We start from the raw sequence: 22,810 nt of genomic DNA on the forward strand, positions 1-22,810 counted from the left end.
TAACTAAAATATCTATACTCGTTATCCATGAGTATCCATTATAGGTACATATGTAATATTTATTGTGAATTTACCATGGATATCTTTGGTGCAATTTTTTTTTATCATTTCTAATCATAAGAGAGGGCTAAGACGAAAACCATGACAAGATCACAATTAGTGAAACATTTTTAATCATGGTTTGGTCTGGTTTATTCCTAGTAAGCCTTATTTTTGCAATATTTTCCAAGGACTCTTAACACACAAAATATTAATGCAGAAGAATAAGATACGAGAGCATCACAAGTAGTGAAAACTAAAAATGTTGTAGAGGAAGAAAAAAACAAACATTGTCTCATTTTTCTATATAACAAACAATTTTGTTTTGCATTGTACTTCAAAGTCAAGTTAAGAAAAATAAACGAGAGGCAGACGTGAGTGGTGCCTCCTTTAATGTTATCAAGACCGTGGGGTTTGTCATTAACAACGAGAATATGATCTAGGAAGGACAACTATGTTCAAAGCTCCACTTGTAATGGATTTAGTTACACATACAAAACATGGAGCAAAAAACAAAAAACAAAAAACAAAAAACAAAAAAATGAAAACAAAAATCAAAATCAAAATTTGGCTTCTCTCGTTGTTGAATGGTGAAAACCATGAACCCCACCATAATATAGACAAAAGAGAACCAACCAAAAGGCAAGAGTGTTGGTGAGGATGAAGCCTTTTTGATATAGGATTAGAGAAGAAGTCTAATAAAACATGGTCAAGCTGTCATGACCAAGGTACATGAAGAAGGAATTTGAACTAAAGTTGTCATAAAAAGGATAATGTCATAAGTTAAAATTTTTATAATGTCTCAAGTTATTTAATCCTTTTAAAATTTTCTCTCAACGATAGTCAAAATTTAACTAAAGTTAATAAAACTTTCTTAACAACATACATTAGAAATTATCATAAATCTAGTTAAGTAATCATTTAAAAATTAAAAAATTATCTAATGATGTAACTTAAACTCGAAAATGAGTTTGTAATTCACATAATTAGTAAATTAATCATTGTTTCATTTTAAAAATACTTATATACAAATAAATTAGTAGTCAATTATCTAGTTTTATCTTACAAAATTTGATAGCAAGAACTCATTAATATTACAATCACATGATTTCATAACACTTAAGATAAATAAGAGAGACAATATATCTAGAAGGCTTTTTTACGCCTCTTTTATGTTCTCATGTTTATAGAATTCTTATACAACAAGTAGAGGAAAGATCAAAGATCAAAAGTCAAAACAAGAGACCTAGGTACAAAGATATGTACAATTTATAAGTACAACATATAGTAGTTTTCCCATACAACTATTTATTACCTATATTTAATATTTATTCTAACATTCCCTTCAAGTTGTAGCATACAAATTGTATGTATTAAACTTGGAACAAATAAATTCAATATGAGGTTCCTTCAATACTTTTTTAACACAACTTCAAGTTGATAATTAGATCGATAACCTCAGTACAAATTTTCTAAATAAAATGACAATCAATTTTCATGTGTTTAATCCTCTCATATAACACTAAATTGGAAGCAATGTAGAGAGAAGTTTGGTTATCACAATATATCTTTATTTGTTGAATCCCATAAAAGTTAAGTTATTGAACAAATCATTTCACCCATACAAGTTCAAAATAAAAGCACATCATTACCTTATATATAACTTTAGTAGTGGATCGAGCAATTACATTTTGTTCCTTACTTTTCTTATAAATAATATTTTCTCTAAGGGATCCGACCCAATCAACATTGCAAGACTCAGAGATCTGGGGGTTTCCTTTATCTTCATATAGTAGATATTGTCTTGGAGCCTTTTGAGGTATATTAGGATATGAATGATAACATTCCAATAGTCAATACAAGGAACCTGCATGAACTGACTAACAATAGCAACTACAAAAAGCATATCAAGTCTAGTAATGGTAAGATAAATAAGTTTTCAAACTAGTCATTTATATCTTTTTGGATCAAAGGAATATTCACCTTGGTTTGTCATTAATTCTTGATTTGGGTCCATAGGACTATCCACTAGTCTATAATACCTATCTTTTTTAGGATATCTATAGCATATTTTCTTTTAGAATCACAACACCTTCTTTTGACTGAGCTACTTCAATATCCAAGAAGTATTATCCTTGATTTTAAAATGTTTATACAAGTGTTCCTTTAATTGAGATATTCTAGCAACATCATTCTATGTAGTGACTATATTATCAACATATATATTAAGTAAAAACATTTTTTAGAAGAGGTAAAACAGTAAAAAATTATTTGCATCCCTAAGATTTAGCCCAAAGGTTTGAACAATGTAGCTACATTTTCCAAACCAAACACATGAGGATTGCTTGAGACCATAGAGAGAGTGACGTGACTTACAAACCAAATTAAACTCCCCTTGAGAAACAAAATCAGAATGTTGCTCCATGTAGACTTCCTCTCTATAGATATTCATGAAGAAAATCACTTAATACCCAATTGATGAAGTAATAAATGATGAATAGTTATTATGACAAAGAGAAGACAAACAATGGTCATTGGAGAAAAAGTATCACTACAATCAAGGTCATAGATATGAGTGTATCCTTTGACAACTAATCATTTAAGACTATCAACTTTACCATTCAGTACAACTTTAATGACATAAAACCATCAACATTCAATTTTCTTCTTCCTAGGTGGAAGGGGACCTAACTCCCATATGCTATTATGGTCAAGAGCTTGCACCTCTACAATCATGACTTGACTTCATCCAGGAGGATCAAGTGCTTCATTTATATTTTTAGAAATAAATAATAATATAAGATACATAAGGTATAAAAGAACAATAGGAAAGAGAAAACATGTGATAACTAAAAACATTATAAGTAAGATGTGGATTACAAGTAAAATAAGTACATTTTCAAAGAGCAATGAATTAGTCTGAATCATCATTACTAGAAGTCATGCTATTGAGTGACGATTGAGAAAAACTTGAATAAGAATATTCACTTGAAAGATTGGATTGATTATTTGGGTTTTGCACATTGGTAGGTAATAAGAGGAAGTGATGGGGTTTAAGAGAATGTTGAACATGATTGAAATTTTCAGAAGCACGAGGAACAACAAACTCAACTAATGATATAAGGAGAACTTGCTAGATGGAATAAACATCTTAGACAAACAAAACAAAGAAAAATATTTTGCTAAAAAAAGGTGACATTAGTAGACCTGCAATACTTCTTGGTTTAAGGAAAGTAACAATGATACCCTTTTTGAAGCCAAGAATAACCTAAGAAGACATGTTTAACAACAGAGGGAAAAAGTTCATTCATCCTAGAGACAATCATGAAAAAAACATACACAACCAAACATGAGGGAAATACAAAAGAAAGGATCATTTGAAAAAAAAAACATGGAATAAGAAACCTTATTCTTGAGAGAAAAAGGCGACCCTGATAATAAGAAAACAAATAGTTAGGATAACATCGTCTCAATGATAAACTGGTATATTGGCACCAACCAATAAGGTACGAGAAACCTCAATACCATTTTGTTGAGGTTGTGATGACAAGTAGACTAGTGTAACATGTCATGTGAACTTGAAAAAATGTAGAGAAATTAAAGAAGTATTATTTGGTATTGTCACTTCTTAAAATTTTAATTAGTTGGCGAAGTTGAATTTTAATTTTACTAAAAAAGGATGTAAATATAGAAAACAGTTCAAAAACTATTTTTCATAAGATATATCTAAGTACATATGGAATAATCATCAATGAAAGTAACAAAATACCTAAAACTAATAGAGGAGACACTCAATCCCAAATATATGAATGGATAATAGAAAAAAAAAGTGCATCTTGATTAAGACCTTTTAGGCCAAGAAGATCTAAATTGTTTCCTGGCTAACATGACTCACAATTCTAACATCTAAATACTACTAAATTCATAACCATTTTTTTTTTAATTTTAACAAATGAGGATGTCCCAAATGATCATGTAAAAGTTTAAAAGATAAAAATGTAAAACAACACACATGTGGACTAATTCCAAAATAACATAGATATCTATATTCATGTCCTTCTCAATTAGTCGTCCCATATCACGTTCGTAAATAACAAAAGAATTATTTTGAAAAAAGGTTATTGAACATCTTAAAGACTTAGTTAATTGACTTAAAGAAATAGGACAAAACTAAAAAAAGAAACAAATTTTATATGTAAGAAAGGGGAAAGAAAAACTTGATCAACCTCCTTTGAGAAAACTTTAGAACCATGTTGTTAGAAGCACATGAGTCAATTCTCCATGGGTTTTTGACTTTCTATAGATTTTGAGATCCAAGTTGTTCACAAGCTAGGATTTGCAAAATAATTAATCATGTTTAATGTTTAAGATTTAGGATTTAGTTTCTTTTAATGTGATCATTCTCTTACAATAGGAGTATTGAGGACGTCCCCCACCACCACACCCTCCTTTAGCATTGTGTCCTCCTCTTCCACTTGTGAAAACCAAATATTTTGCGGGTTCTTGAACATTCCTTCTTTGAAGGGTTGGAACCCCAAGGAGTCGTGTTGTCTTGTTGTCCATGGATGGAACTTCATCACCTGTTAAAAGTTGTTTGGATGTATGGCACGGAGGATCAACACCATATAAAATTTGTCCAATTTTTCTTGATCTCGTTTAATGACTCAGCCTCTAAGAACACCTTTAATTCCTCAGCAGCAAATTGAGCTTCACTCGTGAAAGACATCTTATCATGATCTATTTGTTTATGAGAGACAAGCCTATTGGTAGAGTCGTAAAGGCGTTGAATATCGATTGAAAAATATGGAGTCATTTTTCTAAAAAAAGTTACAAGTTTTAAACGATTTAAAAGTACCCTACAATTTTGGTTCCACAAATTGTCACAGTAAAGCACAAAGGTGAAAACGAATTCGCTTCCACTATTCAACTTGATCAAAGGGCACATTACTCCCATCTTGTTCAAGGTGATCGTGGAAACATTGGCCAGTAAACCAAAGTTCAATTGAGAAAACCAAGAGAGATAATTTTTTCATTCAGTTTTTCAGAGGTAATGCTAGAAATTTTAGAGAAGAAGACAACATGTTCCAGAAGACATTTTCGTTAGGGTCGAAAGAGACAATAAAAACAGCGAATAAAGACAACAAATTAAGAAATCCAAAGTTTGACCATATATCGAAAATGAACCAACAATCAAAACAAAGATGACGAGTCCTGTGAAGGAGGCACGATGTTGCTCTAGAGAGAGGAAGGTGGTGTGTGGATGTCATGCCCCAAGCAGCAACGAAAAAAGGGTGTGTGAAAACACGAGAAACAAAATATGCTTCAGAGACTGACAAAGTTAGTCGTTTCCTATAAGACGTTCCAAATTCAATGATTAAAACAACAAATAATGAATACTTTATAAAAAAAGACCGAGAACAATATATTTTAGAGGGTTTAATTACATTTCTCTTACCCTAGACCCTACTAATTTTAATATAATGAATAGAGGGAAGAGCCGAAAGTAGAGACCTAAGTAAAGAGATAGGTACAGCTCAATGGTGTACAACATATCACAATTTTCCAATACAACTACTTACTAACTATTTAACACTTATTTTAACAATAACTGCATTTGATCACAAAGTTCCATCGAGTGTTGTTAGAATCTTAGAAAACGTTTTTTACTCCCTTTAAGCTTCAATCCGAGGGAAAGGCCAGATGGCATTTTGAACACTTTAGTTCTCATATTATCCATGTGTATTTTTCATTTATGCAACCTTACTTTATATTAATTTATAGTAAAAAATAATAGAAGTTAAATTATTTCCATTCCAGATTTTACGATGTAATCGACAGAGATTGCTAGAGTGAGGGAACTAGCCAGTGAACCATAATAGTTTGCCGGAGAAGAATAACCCAGTTTGCTTACTCACAGATGAATAGATCAAAATACAGTTAAAGAAGAGTGGATTCATCTAATTCCCAAGCGGTATTCTCATTGTAGCATTAATTACCTAAAAATATGAAGACTGATGGCATTTAAATCTATAATAACATACAATAGTTGCTAGTTCCTGCATGAATTTTAAGACCAGTTAATATGGTCCGTCACTATGGTCTGGCCATCATTCCCATAGTACCAGCAGCAGATGCAACAATTTCCCCTTCATCACAAGGTGGCAGAAATTGGGCATATTATTGTGTGAGCAACTTCGAGTCACAAGCCACTATTTTAACCCGTCCAACATTCTCTTGGCTGTCTTCGTTCTTAAACAATGCATCTTGTAAGATGAAGGTCCAGACATTGTCGCAAAATCTATACGTATGGAGATGTCCCTGTTATTGAAAAATGAAAAAAATAATAATTGATTTCATCGAGGTTTAGCATAATTCAAGAATTACATATCCAAGACATTCGGTATCGAACACAGAATGCGTAAATGTTGAAAGGAGGTATTGGAGGATTTCTGCCACATATTGTTTAAAAGGTACAGCTGCTAAACACACTAGCAACATGAAATCACAAAAGCCCATAGCCAAATTAATATTCCGTCAGACAAGAAACAGTACCATTTCAACACATTCAAAAGAATGCATATAGAGAGGAGAGGTTAATAGTACTACAAAAAAAGGCCTTGAATGATCAATAGTGGTTGGGCATCCCAAAAGATTAAGACTGAAACTTAGCTAATTCCATATGTTGATAATATGCTCCGCATCAGTAACAGAAAACAAAATCCTCACGCATAGCTAAGCTTGCGAACTTTTAAGTCATGAACATTTATTCTTTAGAGCTAGATGAACAGGGAAGATCATAATCATATCCATTCACAAAAATAAAAACTATTTCGTTTAGTGAGCGGAAACAATTTTCAGATAGTGAAACATTTTTTTGCTCTACTTTTGATCCACCCGTTTTTATCACATACGCTAATAATAAGGCTAAATGGAAAAACAATTAATAATAACATTCTATTTAATAGGATCAGCCTCAAGAATATAGCAGAGCTTACATGAGAAGATTGGGCCTTTTGCTCTACCCATTTTTATTCAAAACAGAATAAGAACTATATAATTTGAAAACCAAAATTTAGGCTGCTTTATTGATTTTATAACAAGCAGAGAAAAGAGTGATACTAAATCTACAAAAATTTTACATTTTAGTTTCCTTGTAGAGCCTTTCAGACTTCAATTTGAAAATATTGATAAATGGTTTAAATTTTATGAAGAATCCAGTCTGATAAACGAAAAAGCTTTTATATTTCCCTTTCCCAACGTAAAGATTCACCAGAAGAAACAAATCAAACTTCTTCCAACCAAGCATCTGCACAAAGAAAAATGCTACATGTACATACCATATGCCTAGTTTTCAGCCCGCTTCCCCCTCCTAACCCAAAATAAGAAATAAAAAAGGAAGAAAACAGAATGAAGATAGATTGTAGTCTAAAAGACTGCATAAGCAAACCTTAACAGTCATAATCAAATAATCTGACTGCAATGGCAGTTGCAATGACAAAAATAATAGTAATCCATGACAAACAAAAAAACACTTATTTAGCTTCATTTCCAGAAATCAGCCATAAGCAGATTATATAATCAATAGACTTCATACCTGATAACGAATTTCAAATGTTTAAAGCCATAAAATTAAGTGAAAAGGTATTTATAAATGGCTAACCAAGCAAGCATTCTCAGTTTGAATCATGTGGGTAGGTATTAATAGTTTTTCAAATAGGAATATCAATGTCTTGTTATTAAGTCCAATAACAAATGACAGCATACTCCATTCAACCGTGAGTTTAAATTTTCATGAGCATACTTTATCACTTGATAAATATACTCAATCATGAAAATAGCAAAAGAAATGTCATAGAAAGAGAAATAAAGCTGGTACAGTGGTTATATTATCCTCCAGTGGGGGAATCACAAATGAATGAAATTTCCATAATTCAACACCAACTTTGACAAAATAGCAAATATCAAGCTTTTTTTTGTGAGCAAAAGTTTAGATTAGGGGAAGGCACAGGCATACCACTAACCTCAATGAGGATTCATGTCTCTCCTATCAACAGGGGAAAACTTTAGAACCAATTCTAAGTCGCAACTAATTTGAGTGAAAGACTCGACCAAGCCTTAAGTTTATTATATTCAATGTGCATAGGTAACTCCAAAAAAGTGCAAGGGACTTTAAAAGAATAGATGAAGAAAACCAAGAAAAAAAAAACAAAAAAGGAGAAACAAACAAACAAACAAACAGTGAGGCTTCCTTACAAGTGTAGGATACATCCATAAAAAGATTCTACAAATCCAAAGTGAAAAAAAAATATAAACTAAAAATCAAAAGAAAACTATAAACTAAAAATCAGAAGAAAAATATAAACTAAAAATCAAAAGATATACGAATAAAAATACTCCTATTGCAACTTTAATCATTATTGGCAACGCTGTAACATCAAGATCCCATAATATATATATATATATATATATATATATATGCACACACTCAAGTCTTAAATATTCTACCTGATTTTCTACTTGTGTTAATGTTCATGCATGCTCTGATGCTCATAGCTATACCTTATAGTCATAGCTTGACACTACATAACTCATAGCAAAAGGGAAAAGAGAACAATGTAAAGGTAACAACAAAATATCTTCAGCAAATCTACAGACTGACACTATGAAACAATTAGATCCTTTTAAGCCATTAACAGAAATAAACAAACAAGCATCAAGATCAACTTATCCTCATGTACTTTTTCTTATCTACTTGATTTGTTTACTTGTTCTATTCCCTTTTGAAAGTTGTTCAAGTCTTTAAGGTAGTTGTAAAGCATGAGCCTTTTATATGTTATTTAATGTAGTTGTAAAAGAATAAAGACATTCATTAGATATTTGGCTCCCTACAGTTATTCTCCTTTGAAGACACATTTCTAGCAAGAATTTGAACCCTAGTTAGATGCGTTATTGAACTATTAAATAGCTTCAATTATGAACTAAAAAACAACTTTGAATGAATTACCCTTTAACAAGTGTTCAGCAGTGGCAGATGGCCAAAATTTCACTATATAAACACACCACTGTGACTTATGGTGCTTTCATAGCAGGCCTCCCTTCAAAAAAATTGCATATGGTGGTTGGCAAAATATCCACAATGCCATTCCACCACAGCAGCAACGGCACCACCATTTAACAAAACTGCCCTTCAAAATTCCTCGAATTATTTTTGTTACTTTATTCATTTATTAATTGCAAGTTGCCAATTACCTGCTATAATGCCACAATCACAGGGTGGCAGAGCAGAGCTGTCACCTACTGTTCTCAATGTAACATCAAATATCAAGGATAAGGTTTTTGAGAACGGCCATTATATGCCACTATCTGCTATTGACTAGCAGAATTAATATTAGGGATAGTGTTAGAAAAATAATCCATGCCTTATCTATTCCCTAACATTGACAAATAAAAAGGATAAAAAGTATAAGCATGTCCTAACCATGGTAGTTGAATCACTATACAAATTATGTAGAGGAGAGCTTATATTTTGAATTGTGAATCTTACAATTCATAAACATTTAAAAATGTAACATATAAGAGATAAACATTTAAAGATATAATTAATAATCACAACCACATTCAAAATGGGCTGGGTTGTATGACCAAACTCCTTTGTTAAATGGGGAAAAAAATTATGTGGGCTAATAAATGTTTGGCCCAAGGATAATAAGAAAGAAAGAGACAACATTAGGTTGTCTTTTCTCATGTGCACACCTAACACATCAAATTGCACAAACAGACCTAAAGACAAATTTCAACTTTCATGTTTTAGTTCCTTTACGTGTGAACTGGCTTTAACATAAATTTTTTGAACCACAATAATAAAACAAGGCTTAAATTCAATCAAACTAGAATTTGATTTAATTCCGACTAAATTGTCTTTACAAATTATACTCATACAGAACAGAGAGTCAAGCTTAACACATTGATCAACAACAAAAAGTTATTCAATTCAGTTAGATTCGAACCCCTCGAGTCACTTCTAACCCTAACCACAATCAACATCAGAAGAGTAAATAAAGGCCAATACATACCATATCCTAAGCTCAACAACAAAACTAATATATACATACACATATGTGTGTGTATATATGTGTATGTATATGTATATACGCGTGTGTAAATATAATTAGAAGTGGAAAAAATGGTGTATTGTTACCTTGATGGAGACCTTGCTCTTAACTTGCGTTTCCAGAGCCTCAGTCATGGACTAAAATATCATCCAGACGCAAATGAAATAAAATAATAATAATAATAACACGTTAAAACAGATCCAGAAACAGAAACCTAACTGTCACAAGCAATTCAAAACCACACCTTATCGAACTGGACCAGAACCTGAATCGCGAGCTCAGGGCTGAGAGTGCCATTCTGAACCATCTCGTCCAACGTCTCCGTCAGGCACATTCCGATCGTCGACCTGCGGTACAGTTCGAACGTCGCCATTGCAGCTCGCGAAACGTGATCTGCGTCGATTGAAACGCACGCGTCGAAAACGGAAATAATTCGAAGGAATTCATAGAATAGAAAGCAATAATAGAAAGAACAACAACGCTAACAGCGATTGCGGTGAAGCGAGAAAAGGCGGAAGCGGAAAAACGGAGATCTAAGGGATGGAATTTGTATTACGAATCGGGTGGCGACGTTAGACAGTTGAGAGTGGTTCGCTTTTGTTTCGTCTTCTTCTTCGTCTTCTGCTGGTGCTTCTGAGTTAACGTTTGGGTTTGGCTCGATAGCGTTTGGGAGCGGAGAAATTTGGGGCTTTTTATACCCTAGAATTTGGAGGTCAGGGTATATATAGTGAAGGTTGGAGTACAGTATGTAATTACCATCATACCCTCACTCACGTTTTTGTCATGTGAGAAGCCACATTCGCAAATTAAAAAATAGCATATGTGTAATATTTTTTTTTGGGAGTTGGAAACATTACATATTGATCATTTTTTAGAAAAACAACTTATATTTCAATTAAAAATAAAATGTTAGATTTTATATTTTATGCTTTATATTTTACGTTTGCATCTTATATTATAGGAACGTGAATGAATAGATTAATGTTCAAATAATTATGTTCTGAAAATTAAATACTTAATTAAATCGCTTTAGATTAACTAGTCGGTGATGGAATTGTAACTGAATCGGTATTAATCAAATAATATTAATAATTAAATACTAAATAATATATAAAATAAAATTACAAAAGTATAATATCATACCTTGATAATATATTTTATAAGTTTTTAACATTCAATAGACACACAAAAAAATCAAGTTATTGTAATACTTTAGAACATGTCCATTGGAGGCGGTTTTGTGATTCTCATAAACTATGTTGATCTTGTGGTTAACTCTCCTTATTCAATTTTATGCTAACAACATGAGAAACTAATGTAAAAAATATATTTTTATATTATATATTATTAATGAAAGAGTCAAAATAGAACAAGGGTAAACAATTATGATTATATTTTTTAAGCAATAAAGCATATATATATATACACTTACATGTAAAAGGAAATAAAAGAAGTAACAAAAAAAAAAGGTTAACAAGACATAATTATACATGTCATTAAAACAAATCTCATTACACCTTATTGAAATTGTTAATATACCTTGAACTTACAAGAAAATTAGACTATTTACCATATTTCCTCAATAAAAAAATACACAGTAGATTAGACCACTTCAAAGATAACCTAAATGCTTTCAATAACCTGAATCTTTTCAATATTTAACAGACTTTAGTACCAAATATATACATATATATATATAATTAATATTTATTCTTGCAAAATATTTCTTTTTCTCAATTAATCCCTTGTTAGTAATTATTTCCTTACCATTCTCTATATACAAAAGCCAAGTTTTGGGGGTATCTTAGTTTCCCATGTAGTTTTATATATGTATTCTTGTTGCCACAATAACTCAAATGAGTGCTTATGGATTATGGATTTGTTGTTCCATAAGTATTAATAAAAATTAATTTCTTTTTCATTGTAAAATTGTTCCTAGACATGGCTTAAAAAATAAGAATAAAATATAATTAGGTGAAATTTTATCTTATAGAAAGTTTGTTGATATCTTGTTCATGTTTAAGTGGTTGTTCAAACGAGAATTTTTTTCTCAAGTGACCATATAATGGTATAAATTTTTTATATTATGTTGGATGCTTTTATGCACAACGTTTAATTGATGGTACAATTAATTGTATATGCTATGAAAAATATATGATTAATTATGAGATGCATGACATGACGTATATGTCTTTTTTAGGTGACTCTTTGGGATGGTGGATTCTAGTTGGATATGCATGATATGTGTGTGTGTTGACTTGAGATGAGTGATTTGCATATGATCACTTGATGGATAATGTATAATATGTCTTATGTGACATTAATAAATTGTGTGTGTTGACTTGGGATGAGTGATTTGCGTATGATCGTTTGATGGATTATGTATAGTATGCCTTAGATGACTTTAATAAACATGACACTTAATAGAGGTATTTTGATTTCACTGATGATGTTCTAGTTACGTAAACAAAACTTCGGGTGGTAAGAAACTAAAAGAGACTCAATAACAAATATTTTGTGTCACCTTTCATCGAGAACATGCAAACAGGGGTTTGGTGAGTTTTAGTGTTAGTTTTAGGTGTGACTTGTTTATCATGGTTTTATGGTCTTTTAAATTATGTTTTAAATTTATTCTTGACATGATGTAGCTAAATATGAATTCATTAATATTCATATGTATAATGATGATACATACACGATGATGATGTTATATATAATGATATTTTATATTCATTAATCTGATTGTGTTAATTCTTATGATCATAAATGGAAACAAAATCTCTTATAACACTAATGTAAAATTATGATTTTATGACAACTTATTATGATGACTATAATTCACCCGTCATAATAAATGAGATGATGAAAAAAATTGTAAATATACATTATTTATTATGTTTGTTATTCTTTTACTCGTCATAATAAATAAGATAATGACAAAATTATAAATACAAAATTATTTACTATGTAAATTAATATTTAGATCACATAATAAATATTTATTATGTTGGTTCAACATAACCATCTTAATAAAAAAAATTCACGCATCTCACTCTCACAAAAAAATCCTTCACTTTCTTTTCTTTTGTTAATAATTTTCGTAATGTTAATTATTCACTTTTCATATATTAATCATAAATGTTTTTTAAAAGAAAAATGTAGCAATTTTCCTTGTTCATTTCCACCGTACAAAATTTGTGAAAGGTAATTATTCTAATTTTTCTTAACTTAAAATTAGATGGATTCGTTTAAAAGTATAAAATCTATAAATAACATTTATAGTTTAAAATATATTCATTGTCGTAAATTCTGAACAATAATTACAATTAAGCTTTTAATAATTTATGTGTTTTATTTTAATTAACTATTATAATTAAATTAAAATTTATTGACAATGTCATGTAATCACATCCAGAGACATTATATTTTTTATACTTAAAAAGTAATTTGTGAATATTATTAAATACTGACATATATAATAATTTGTTGATAATTATAATTATATATTTTTTATTAGTTAAATGTATAAGAAAAAGTGTGCTTATAAATATATCTATAAAAATCTGGATGTCACAATAGAAAAAAGTTGGATGGTTCACAAAAATCTCCAGGGACAATAAAGTTTTTGAAGAATTATTTACCTCTTTCTTTCGTAATTGCTCATCCTTTTCCTATCTTTACCTCCCAACATTCACATATATCAACATTATTGACCCTCACAGTCAACCTGTTGTAAATAGAATCAGTTTTACAAAATAAAAAACCGAAAAATATATATGAGCATAAACCCTAGTCTTTCGATGCTTCTGTTAGAGGAAATCTCGGAAGCAGGAGTGAAGCGGAGACTGACTCCAAGTTTGAAAAGCAAACGTTGCTCTCCCCACCTTGAATCGTGGCCGCATGACTTGGAAGTTGCACACCTCCACACTACTGGATTTTTGGAGGTTGAAGAAGTTGTTGCAGCTGGAATTTGAAACGTTCAAATGCTGTTTGTGGAAATGCAAATTGGTTGTGAAAATGCAACAGATTTCTTGGTTCCTCTCCCTATATAAAGAGAGGTTCCATCCTCTTCAAAATCACATCTCTCACTCGCTCTCTTCATCTTCTTCCCCCACCACCGTGAAGCTACTTCTTCTTCCTCTCACCTTTTTCCACTTTCTCTTTCCTCATTTAATTTATTTTATTTTACTATTATATTGGGTTCTTACTCTTTTAAGAGTAACTTGCTAGTTCTGATCCTCGAAAATCTCTGGGAAGTTCTTGTTGTATCTTGGGGGACTTGCGCAATATACCGCGGATAAGTCCTTATGGACAGTGATCGCTCACGCCTCAGGAAATCAATTTTGTTCGTTTTTAAAGCCTCAATTACTACACAACCTTCACAAATTTTCAACTCACACCCCCTATTGTCACTTTATGCACCCCTATCTCACTTTCACCTTTCTCTCATCTTCCCACTTTTTTTACTCACTCTCAGATCATGTGCCCTCTCTCCTTATCATGTGCCCTCTCTCCTTTTGCACTCACATTTCCATTTTTTTCATTCACTGCACCCGCCCCTCTCTTCTTTCTTTCCTCTACCTCTCTCTCCCGGGGGACCACACTCACGTCTAACACTGCACCTTCTCACTCTCTCACGCGACACCAAACACCACACACACTACACTTTTTTCCCTCATTGATGCTACACCCTCTCACGAACCGTTCCACTTTTGTTGGACACACAACAAAAAAAAAAGAAGCTAAAATGAAAAAAAAAACACAATAACAACCACACAATGCATTGCCTCTTTGTCCCCCACGCTACTCCCTCAATTCTTTGCACCTAAAATCATAATCAATACACTCACTTTTATTCTGAGGGGCACCCTCATTTTTTTTGGCTCCCATCATACAACACTTCACTCACTAAAGTTGCAGCCACACACAACCTTCCACTAGATAAATGTTCCCTCCTTTTTCCCTAATCTGCAATCTCTTTCACATTTTTTTATCTCCCATTCTCGCCATCGCACCTCTAAGATGAAATGCAACACCCATATGAAAAACCTCTAGGACAATGACATGTTTGTGGTGAAAGATGGAATCTCACTGATATTAAGTATTAAATCATCATTCTCATGAGTACCATGCATGATTCTTCCATGGAGAACCACTGACCACTGTTTGTTAGTGGGATCAGTAACATAAAGCACTTGTTTTGCCTGATATGCCATGATGAATGACTCTTCAATATAACCTACATTTTCTAGATCAACCAAGGTAAAACCTAGATCATCATTCTTCAAGCCACTATTACTATCAACCCACTTACATTTAAAAACAAACACTCTAAAACTCGTGCAATCTATCACCCATATGTCTTCAATTACAAAGTAGCTCATTAACGCCATAACAAGATATTTATCCTTTGAACTCGAGAAATGTATTGATTCGATCACCACCATTACTCCACTATTTTGCATGGTGCCTTTTTCATCTTCAATTTTTGTATAAAATGAATAATTGTTTATATCATATCCACTCCAACTTATGACATCAAATTTTGGCTCAAATACAAGCCAATTTAATGTATCAGAATTTGTATTGTCATTTTGAACTTGTTGTTTGAACCACTTCAAGAAGTTTGTTGTGCTCATTAATCACCAACTTCTCAGACATTCGTAGATTATTTCTCTTCACAATGTCTTTGTGAGCATTTAAGTAGGGAATGACTTCTTTAGTGTTATTCAATATATAAAAATGTGCTTGAAGAACTTCATCTTGTGTCAATGTTATAACTGTTAGAATATATCACCTTAAACGAGAGGGGGGGGGGGGTGAATTATTTAAGAGAGGTTTTCGAAAACTTTTCAATGTTTAACAAAATTCTTTGTGTGAATCCAGAACAGAAATCAAGTTAGCCAAGAATATAAGCAATAAAACAACAAAGCAACAGAAAAACAATCGGTTGTTTCTTCAAAACAATCGGTTGTTTCTTCGAAACAATCAGTTGTCTATACCAGTAAAGCTTAAATCAGAATTTAAATGAGTTTTGGGTAAGAGAGAGATACACCAACAATTTATATTGGTTCACTCTTAAGCCAAGAGCTACATCTAGTCCCCAGAAAACCACTAGGTAATCCACTAAGTAATCAAACCAGATTACAACAAACAACCCACCAAGAGTATTGATCTTGACCACCTCAAGAGCACACAACATTCCTTGGCAACACAACACCAGAAATACAATAGGTTGAGAAGGGATTACACTTGTTTACAGTACAAACTGAAATTAATACAATTGTAATCCTATTCCACTCTCTTTGAAAACCCAAAGCTTAATGTGAATGTTCAAATCTTAGAATCAACTTCTTCACAACTGAAAAACTCAAATCTGTTTTCTCTTTTTTTTGTTTGAAAACATAAACAAGCCATTTATATTTTCCAAAGTTTGGTCAAAGCAATTAATGAAGGAGCGTATTCAGTTGGAAATCATTTAAAGCACATTCAACAACCAAAACAAAATTCTGTTAGGATTTTCAAAGAAACAATCGGCTGAAACCACGAACAATCGATTGTTTGGTTTGGTAGTTAAGTCAACCAAACTAAAACAATTTTCAACCTTTTCAAAAACTCCTAAGAGTAAAACAAGCAGTTGATTCGACAAAAACAACAGGTTGTTTTTCACTTAGTTGGAAAAATACTTTATTTTCTAAAAGGTTTTAAATCACATTAGTTTTAGATTCAACAAAGGAGTGGATCACATTCTATTCTACCCAGATCCCTCCCTAAACACAGCAGCAACACAAGCCTTGCATCAAACACATAGGATTTGGATTCTTCAAAGCACTTGATCATTCTTGATCAACAATAACTTTTGCACTTCGAATACCCTTACCATCACCTCTTCCATGGTATCGAGATTTAGGTACCCCTATAACTTCAACTTCTGATAAGTATTCCGTACAAAACTCAATGGCTTCCTCTACAATATATCTTTTAACAATTGATGCTTCAGAACAAGGTTGATTCTTTACATACCCTTTTAATATCTTCATGTATCGGTCAATGGGGTACATCCATCGTAAGAATACTGAACCACATATTCTAATTTCTCTTACTAAATGAATAATCAAGTGAACCATAATATCAAAAAAATGATGGAGGAAAGTACATCTCCAATTGTCACATTATGACTACAACATCATTTTCTAACTATTCCAACTTCTCAGGGTCCAAAACTTATTACATATTGCATTAAAAAAGAAGCATAATCTAGTTAAGGCATATATGATATTCTTAGGTAATATATCTTGAATAGCCACGAGTAATAATTGTTGCATCAAAACATGACAATCATGAGACTTTAAGCCAATTAATCTAATTTTTTTAATGGATACAAGTCTCTTGAAATTGGAAGAGTAACCTAGTGGAACTTTCACACCTCGTAAAAACTCACAAAAACTTTCTTCTCTTGTTTAGACAACATATGACATGCTGGAGGCAAGTATGTGCTCTTACCATGAGACTGTGGAGCTAATTATTCTCTTATACCCATTTCAATCATGTCCAAACAAGCATTGACACCATCTTTTGTCTTCCCTTGAATATTGAGGAGTGTTCTGATAATATTGTCACACACATTTTTCTCTACATGCATGGCATCTATATAATGTCTCACATCAAGAACCCTCCAATATGGGAGATCAAAGAATATTGACCTTTTCTTCCATATGTTGCTTCTTGTGTTTCTTTTATGTGTCTTTCGAAACACAACTTGGATGTCCTTCACGCACTCATATACTTGTGATCCACTTAAAGATGTTGGAGCTAATTCATTTTCTTGACACCCATTAAATGCTTTCTTTAATTTACGATATGGATGGTTTGATTTAAGAATTCTCCGATGTCTAAGGTACACTATTTTTCTTCCATGTTGTAGTTGATGATGACATGTGTCTTCTTCACATATAAGGCATGCTTTGTGGGCTTTGGTGATGTACCCACTCAAATTACCATATGCTGGAAAGTCATTGATTGTACAAAATAACATGGCATGCAACTTAAAGGAATCAACTGTGTACTCATCAAACACAACAACACCTTCCTCCCATAAAATCTTCAAATCTTCAACGGGCTCAAATAAACATCAAAATCATTTCCTGGTTGTCTTGGACCAAAGATTATCAAAGATAACATCACATATTTGAACTTCATGCACAACCACAAAGGTAAGTTGTAAATCACTAACAACACAGGTCATGAACTATGTTTATATATGTATATATATATACATATATATGTTGAAAATGAAGCTTTGATGCCTCAAAATCCATGAAGACAACTTGTAGACTTTGTTGTTGTGTTTAAGGTTTAGTTATAGGTAGTTTAGAATTTGCTAGATCCACTCCTAATCAATTCACAACTGAATCAATCTGGTTTTAAAAAGGAAAAATGTTTTTCAAAGCTAAGTGAAAAACAACCTGTTGATTTCTCGTTTTAATCGGTTGTTTTTCCTTAGTCTGTGAAGGGTCTTTTGAAATGTTTTGGTTTTGGTTGACTTAACTGTCAAAACCAATTCAACCAGTTAAATCGACATTTCAACCGGTTGATTTTTGAATTTCTTAACAGTTTTTCATAAAATTGTTAAATCTGTTTTCAATTATTTATAAACTGTTTTGGCTCAAATTTAACTGATTAAAACGACTAGTTTGATGAGCTATAAAAGATTTTGTGAAATTTTGGATTCAAGAAAGCAAGATTGCCTAGTTGTTACAAAGGTACACCACCATTTTCCCCCCATCCAGATATTACCCAGTTGTTACAAAGGTACACCACGATTTTTTCACATCCCCATGGCCTACCCCCTCACCGACCCCACAACCATCGCATTCCCCTTCTTCCCTAGTCCTCCCCTGTTAATATCAAGCCATACCGCTATTCACACGCTCATAAACACATTATGACATCCCTCATTCATGAAATGCTAACCGAAGGCATCATTCGTCCTAACACCAGCCCCTTCCATCTCCAGTCATGTTAATAATAAAAAAGATGGAACTTGATGTTTTTGCGTAGACTACAGAGCCCTAAACGCTATCACAGTGAAGGATCATTTTCCTATTCCCACAATTGATGAGTTATTGGATGAATTAACTGTGGCTAAAATGTTCACCAAATTATATCTTCGCTCAGGGTACCATCAAGTAAGAGTATACCCCAAGCATTGCCACAAAACAACTTTTAGAACTTTTGATGGGCATTACGAGTTTCTAGTTATGCCTTTTGGCCTCTCAAATGCACCCTCTACCTTTCAAGCAACCATGAATGAGCTTTTAAGGCCACATCTACGCCGTTTTGTCCTAGTGTTTTTTTATGACATCTTCATTTATAGCCAGTCTATGCCCGAACACATCCAACACCTAACTCTCATTCTCCAGTTGTTGGAAAACCACAAATTCTTTGTTAAAGAGTCTAAATGTCACTACCCAAGTTTCATATTTAGGCCATCTTATTCAAGAAGGCATAGTCACCCCAGACACAGAGAAAATACAGGTCATTCTACTTTGGCCCAAACCCACATCCCTCACCACTCTCCGTGCATTTTTGGGCATTACGGAATTTTATAGAAAATTCATTCGCGGATATGCCACTCTTGCCTCTCCACTCACGGATTTACTACGATTGTCGAATTTTACATGGACTACAGCGACTCAAGAGGCCTTTGTACAATTAAAAAACATTCTAACTACGATGCCATTGTTGCATCTTCAGAATTTTTCTTTACCCTTTGTCGTTGAAACTAATGCGTCGAACGTCGCCATTGGGGTAGTGCTCTCTCAAAAAGGTCATCCCCTTGCGTTTTTCAGCAAAAAGCTTTGTCAAAAGATGCAAAATAGCTTAGTTTATATTCGAGAAATGCTAGCCATTACAGAGGCAGTAAAAGAATGCTGTCACTACCTTATTGGAACACATTTCAAAATCATAACCGATCAGCAGAGTTTGAAGGGATTATTTACCAATGTTTGCAACACGCCTGAGCAACAAAAATGGGCCACCAAGCTCTTGGGGTACAGTTTTGAAATCATATATCGGCCGGGACACCACAATCAAGCTGCTGACTTTCTCTCCAGACCACCATCATCCCTTTTTTTAGCAGAGTCTTCACAAAATTATATAATTATTACGCATCAGAAGAGGGAACAAAAGAAATGAAACAATTAATTTCATCACCTACCTCAACATACAGTCTTCAATGAGGTATCCTTTACCACCGTCAACGCCTTTATTTGCTAGCCAGGGGTGCCCTTCATTCTACAATGTTGCATGAATTTCACGCCACTCCATCAGCAGACCACTCAGGTCTCAAAGCTACCATGGCACGACTAGCAAAATCCTTCTACTGGCCCGGAATGTACCATGATACAAAAACATACATCAAGGAGTGTCTTCCCTCTCCACAAAACAATCCAGTAATCAAAAACCTTCAGGATTACTCCAACCAATACCCATACCAGCCAAGCTTTGGGAAGAATTAACCACAAATTTTATCACCCACTTACCTTCATCTTTTGGCCACACCGTCATATGGGTAGTCTGTGATAGACTGTCCAAATCTGCCCATTTCATTGCCCTACCCACCTCCTTCAATGCCACCCAGTTAGCTAACTGTTTTTCTATTGAGATTTACAGGTTACATGGAGTTCCAAAGTCTATCATTTCTGATTGGGATCCTATGTTCCTCAGCAATTTCTGGAAAGAACTGTTTTACATACAAGGCACAAAATTAAAATTTAGCACAACTTACCATCCACAAATTGATGGTTAAACAAAGGTGGTCAATAGGAGTTTAGAAGTATACCTGAGATGTTTTACCAATGATAATCCATGAATGTGGTACAAATTTCTACACCCAGTGAAGTTCTGGTACAACTCATCATATCACTTTGTCATCAAGACCACTATGTTCTAGGCTCTATGCGGACAACCCCCACCAACAATTCTCGAATACGTTCCAGGAACAACCACATAGTCCACCCTTGACACCACGTTCCACGAACGTACCCAAATGCTTCATCTGTTGAAAGTTACCCTCGCGAAAACACAACAGCGCATGGCACTCACAACAAACAAGACTCGTCGCCACCATACTTTCGACATTGGCGATTGGGTTCTCCTCTGCCGCCAAGCTTACCGTCAAACGTCCCTTTCCGCAAGGAGTCACCACAAGCTCTCTCGGAAATTCTATGGTCCTTAGCCCATAAGTCACCGCATTGGTGAGGTTGCCTATGAACTCCTGCTTCCACCCTCATCCAAGATCCACCCTGTCTTCCATATCTCTTTACTTAAACCCTATCATGGTCCCAAACCACCCTCTTCCTTCCATTTTCCCTAAGAAGACGATGCCCAACACTCCCGCACACTCCCAACACTTTTTCCTCACTCAACAAACACTATTTCTCACTCCACACTTTCAAACCAACATGAAATATCCAACCCAACTCAACACACTTCAGTTAAAACCACGTGTCCACCATCAACGACTCTAATTAAACTGCATTGCCCTCCCATTAACACTCACCCACGTGGACCCGCCCCATCATTAATACAACCCACTATCCCTAATTTTTCACCTACCTCGCCACCCTCATTAGTAACCCCAAACGTGCATAAGTCTTCAACTACCCACACATATTCATTATTACCATCAGGAACCCCTCACTTTTCACCTACCTCATTAAAAACGCCAGTTGCCCCCAACTTTACACCTACCTCAATAATAGCACCGATTGTCTCCACTCTCTCACCTACTCCTACCCTCCAGAACCTTCCTTTTTCAAGTCAGTCACAACAACCCAAATATTAAAAATCCACTCTCGGTCCAACTAAAGTCCCACACACAATTCCCACGATCCAACTCTCCTACCCCAAAGCCCAACATGCATTTCTTTTGGTTTCACTCCCAGTTAACCTAACCCAGCCAATACTTACCAACCTTGAGGACAAGGTTGTTTCCCAAGAGGAGGCAATTGATACTAGGCCCACATCTTCAAGGTCCATCAGGAAAACAACAAAGCCAACAAAGTTTAAAGATTACATCTAGAAGCATGAGCTGTCATATCTAAGGGAATATTTTATGGTTATATTTTTCTGTTAGTAGAGGAAACAATTGTCTTATAGGGATTGGCTTACAATAATTTATGTAGGCTTTATAAGACAATTCTATGAAATAGAGAAGGGGAGAGTTAATTCCAATTTTATCTTTTTAGACTTTTCCCTTCCTCTGATACCCTAAATCCTTCTTCTTCTTCAGTCTTTTGGTATTATATCAATAGTTTTTTTTACTGAGAGTTAGTTGGTGAAAATGGTTGAGTTTGCTTGCTGATTGAATTAAAAGATATTTGATAAAAATTAGATATGAACTCACTGAAAAATATAAATGCCTAAAATAATGAAGGACACTTTTACTTAAACAAATACAAATAAAGTCATAAAAATGATTTTTAACCAAATAAATCGTGTAATATTAGCACTAAATAATAGAATCATCATATCTCTAATTATCAAATTTGAGAATAACTAAAAAGCTTTCAAGAGAACAACTATCAAAATGCGATTTTGTTTTTATTTTATTTGATTTTATACCAATTTTACCAATATATTTGCGATAATCATGA

The 22,810-nt window shown here is 33.4% G+C and overlaps 1 protein-coding gene and 1 long non-coding RNA gene across 3 annotated transcripts; both read right to left on the bottom strand.

The window, feature by feature from the left end:
* Window positions 1-5,971: 5,971 nt before the first annotated feature.
* LOC137824418 (transcription initiation factor IIA gamma chain / TFIIA-gamma (TFIIA-S)) lies at window positions 5,972-10,847 on the bottom strand. The gene is made up of 4 exons (XM_068630059.2): window positions 10,708-10,847; window positions 10,396-10,544; window positions 10,238-10,288; window positions 5,972-6,357 (listed from the first exon to the last, which is right to left on the bottom strand). The coding sequence occupies exons 2-4, from the start codon at window positions 10,522-10,524 to the stop codon at window positions 6,217-6,219; spliced, it is 321 nt and encodes a 106-aa protein (XP_068486160.1). The 5' UTR covers window positions 10,525-10,544; window positions 10,708-10,847; the 3' UTR covers window positions 5,972-6,216.
* Window positions 10,848-19,548: 8,701 nt separating this feature from the next.
* LOC150025643 (uncharacterized) lies at window positions 19,549-21,112 on the bottom strand. 2 transcript variants are annotated; one of them, XR_016515104.1, is made up of 5 exons: window positions 20,995-21,112; window positions 20,696-20,895; window positions 20,371-20,586; window positions 20,153-20,295; window positions 19,549-20,009 (listed from the first exon to the last, which is right to left on the bottom strand). It is a non-coding gene; the product is annotated as an uncharacterized LOC150025643 (long non-coding RNA). The 2 variants fall into 2 exon arrangements; XR_016515103.1 differs by having other exon boundaries at window positions 19,549-20,295.
* Window positions 21,113-22,810: the final 1,698 nt, after the last annotated feature.

The sequence above is a fragment of the Phaseolus vulgaris genome, chromosome 8, assembly GCF_051622355.1.
Source record: "Phaseolus vulgaris cultivar YP4 chromosome 8, ASM5162235v1, whole genome shotgun sequence".
Taxonomy (NCBI): domain Eukaryota; kingdom Viridiplantae; phylum Streptophyta; class Magnoliopsida; order Fabales; family Fabaceae; genus Phaseolus; species Phaseolus vulgaris.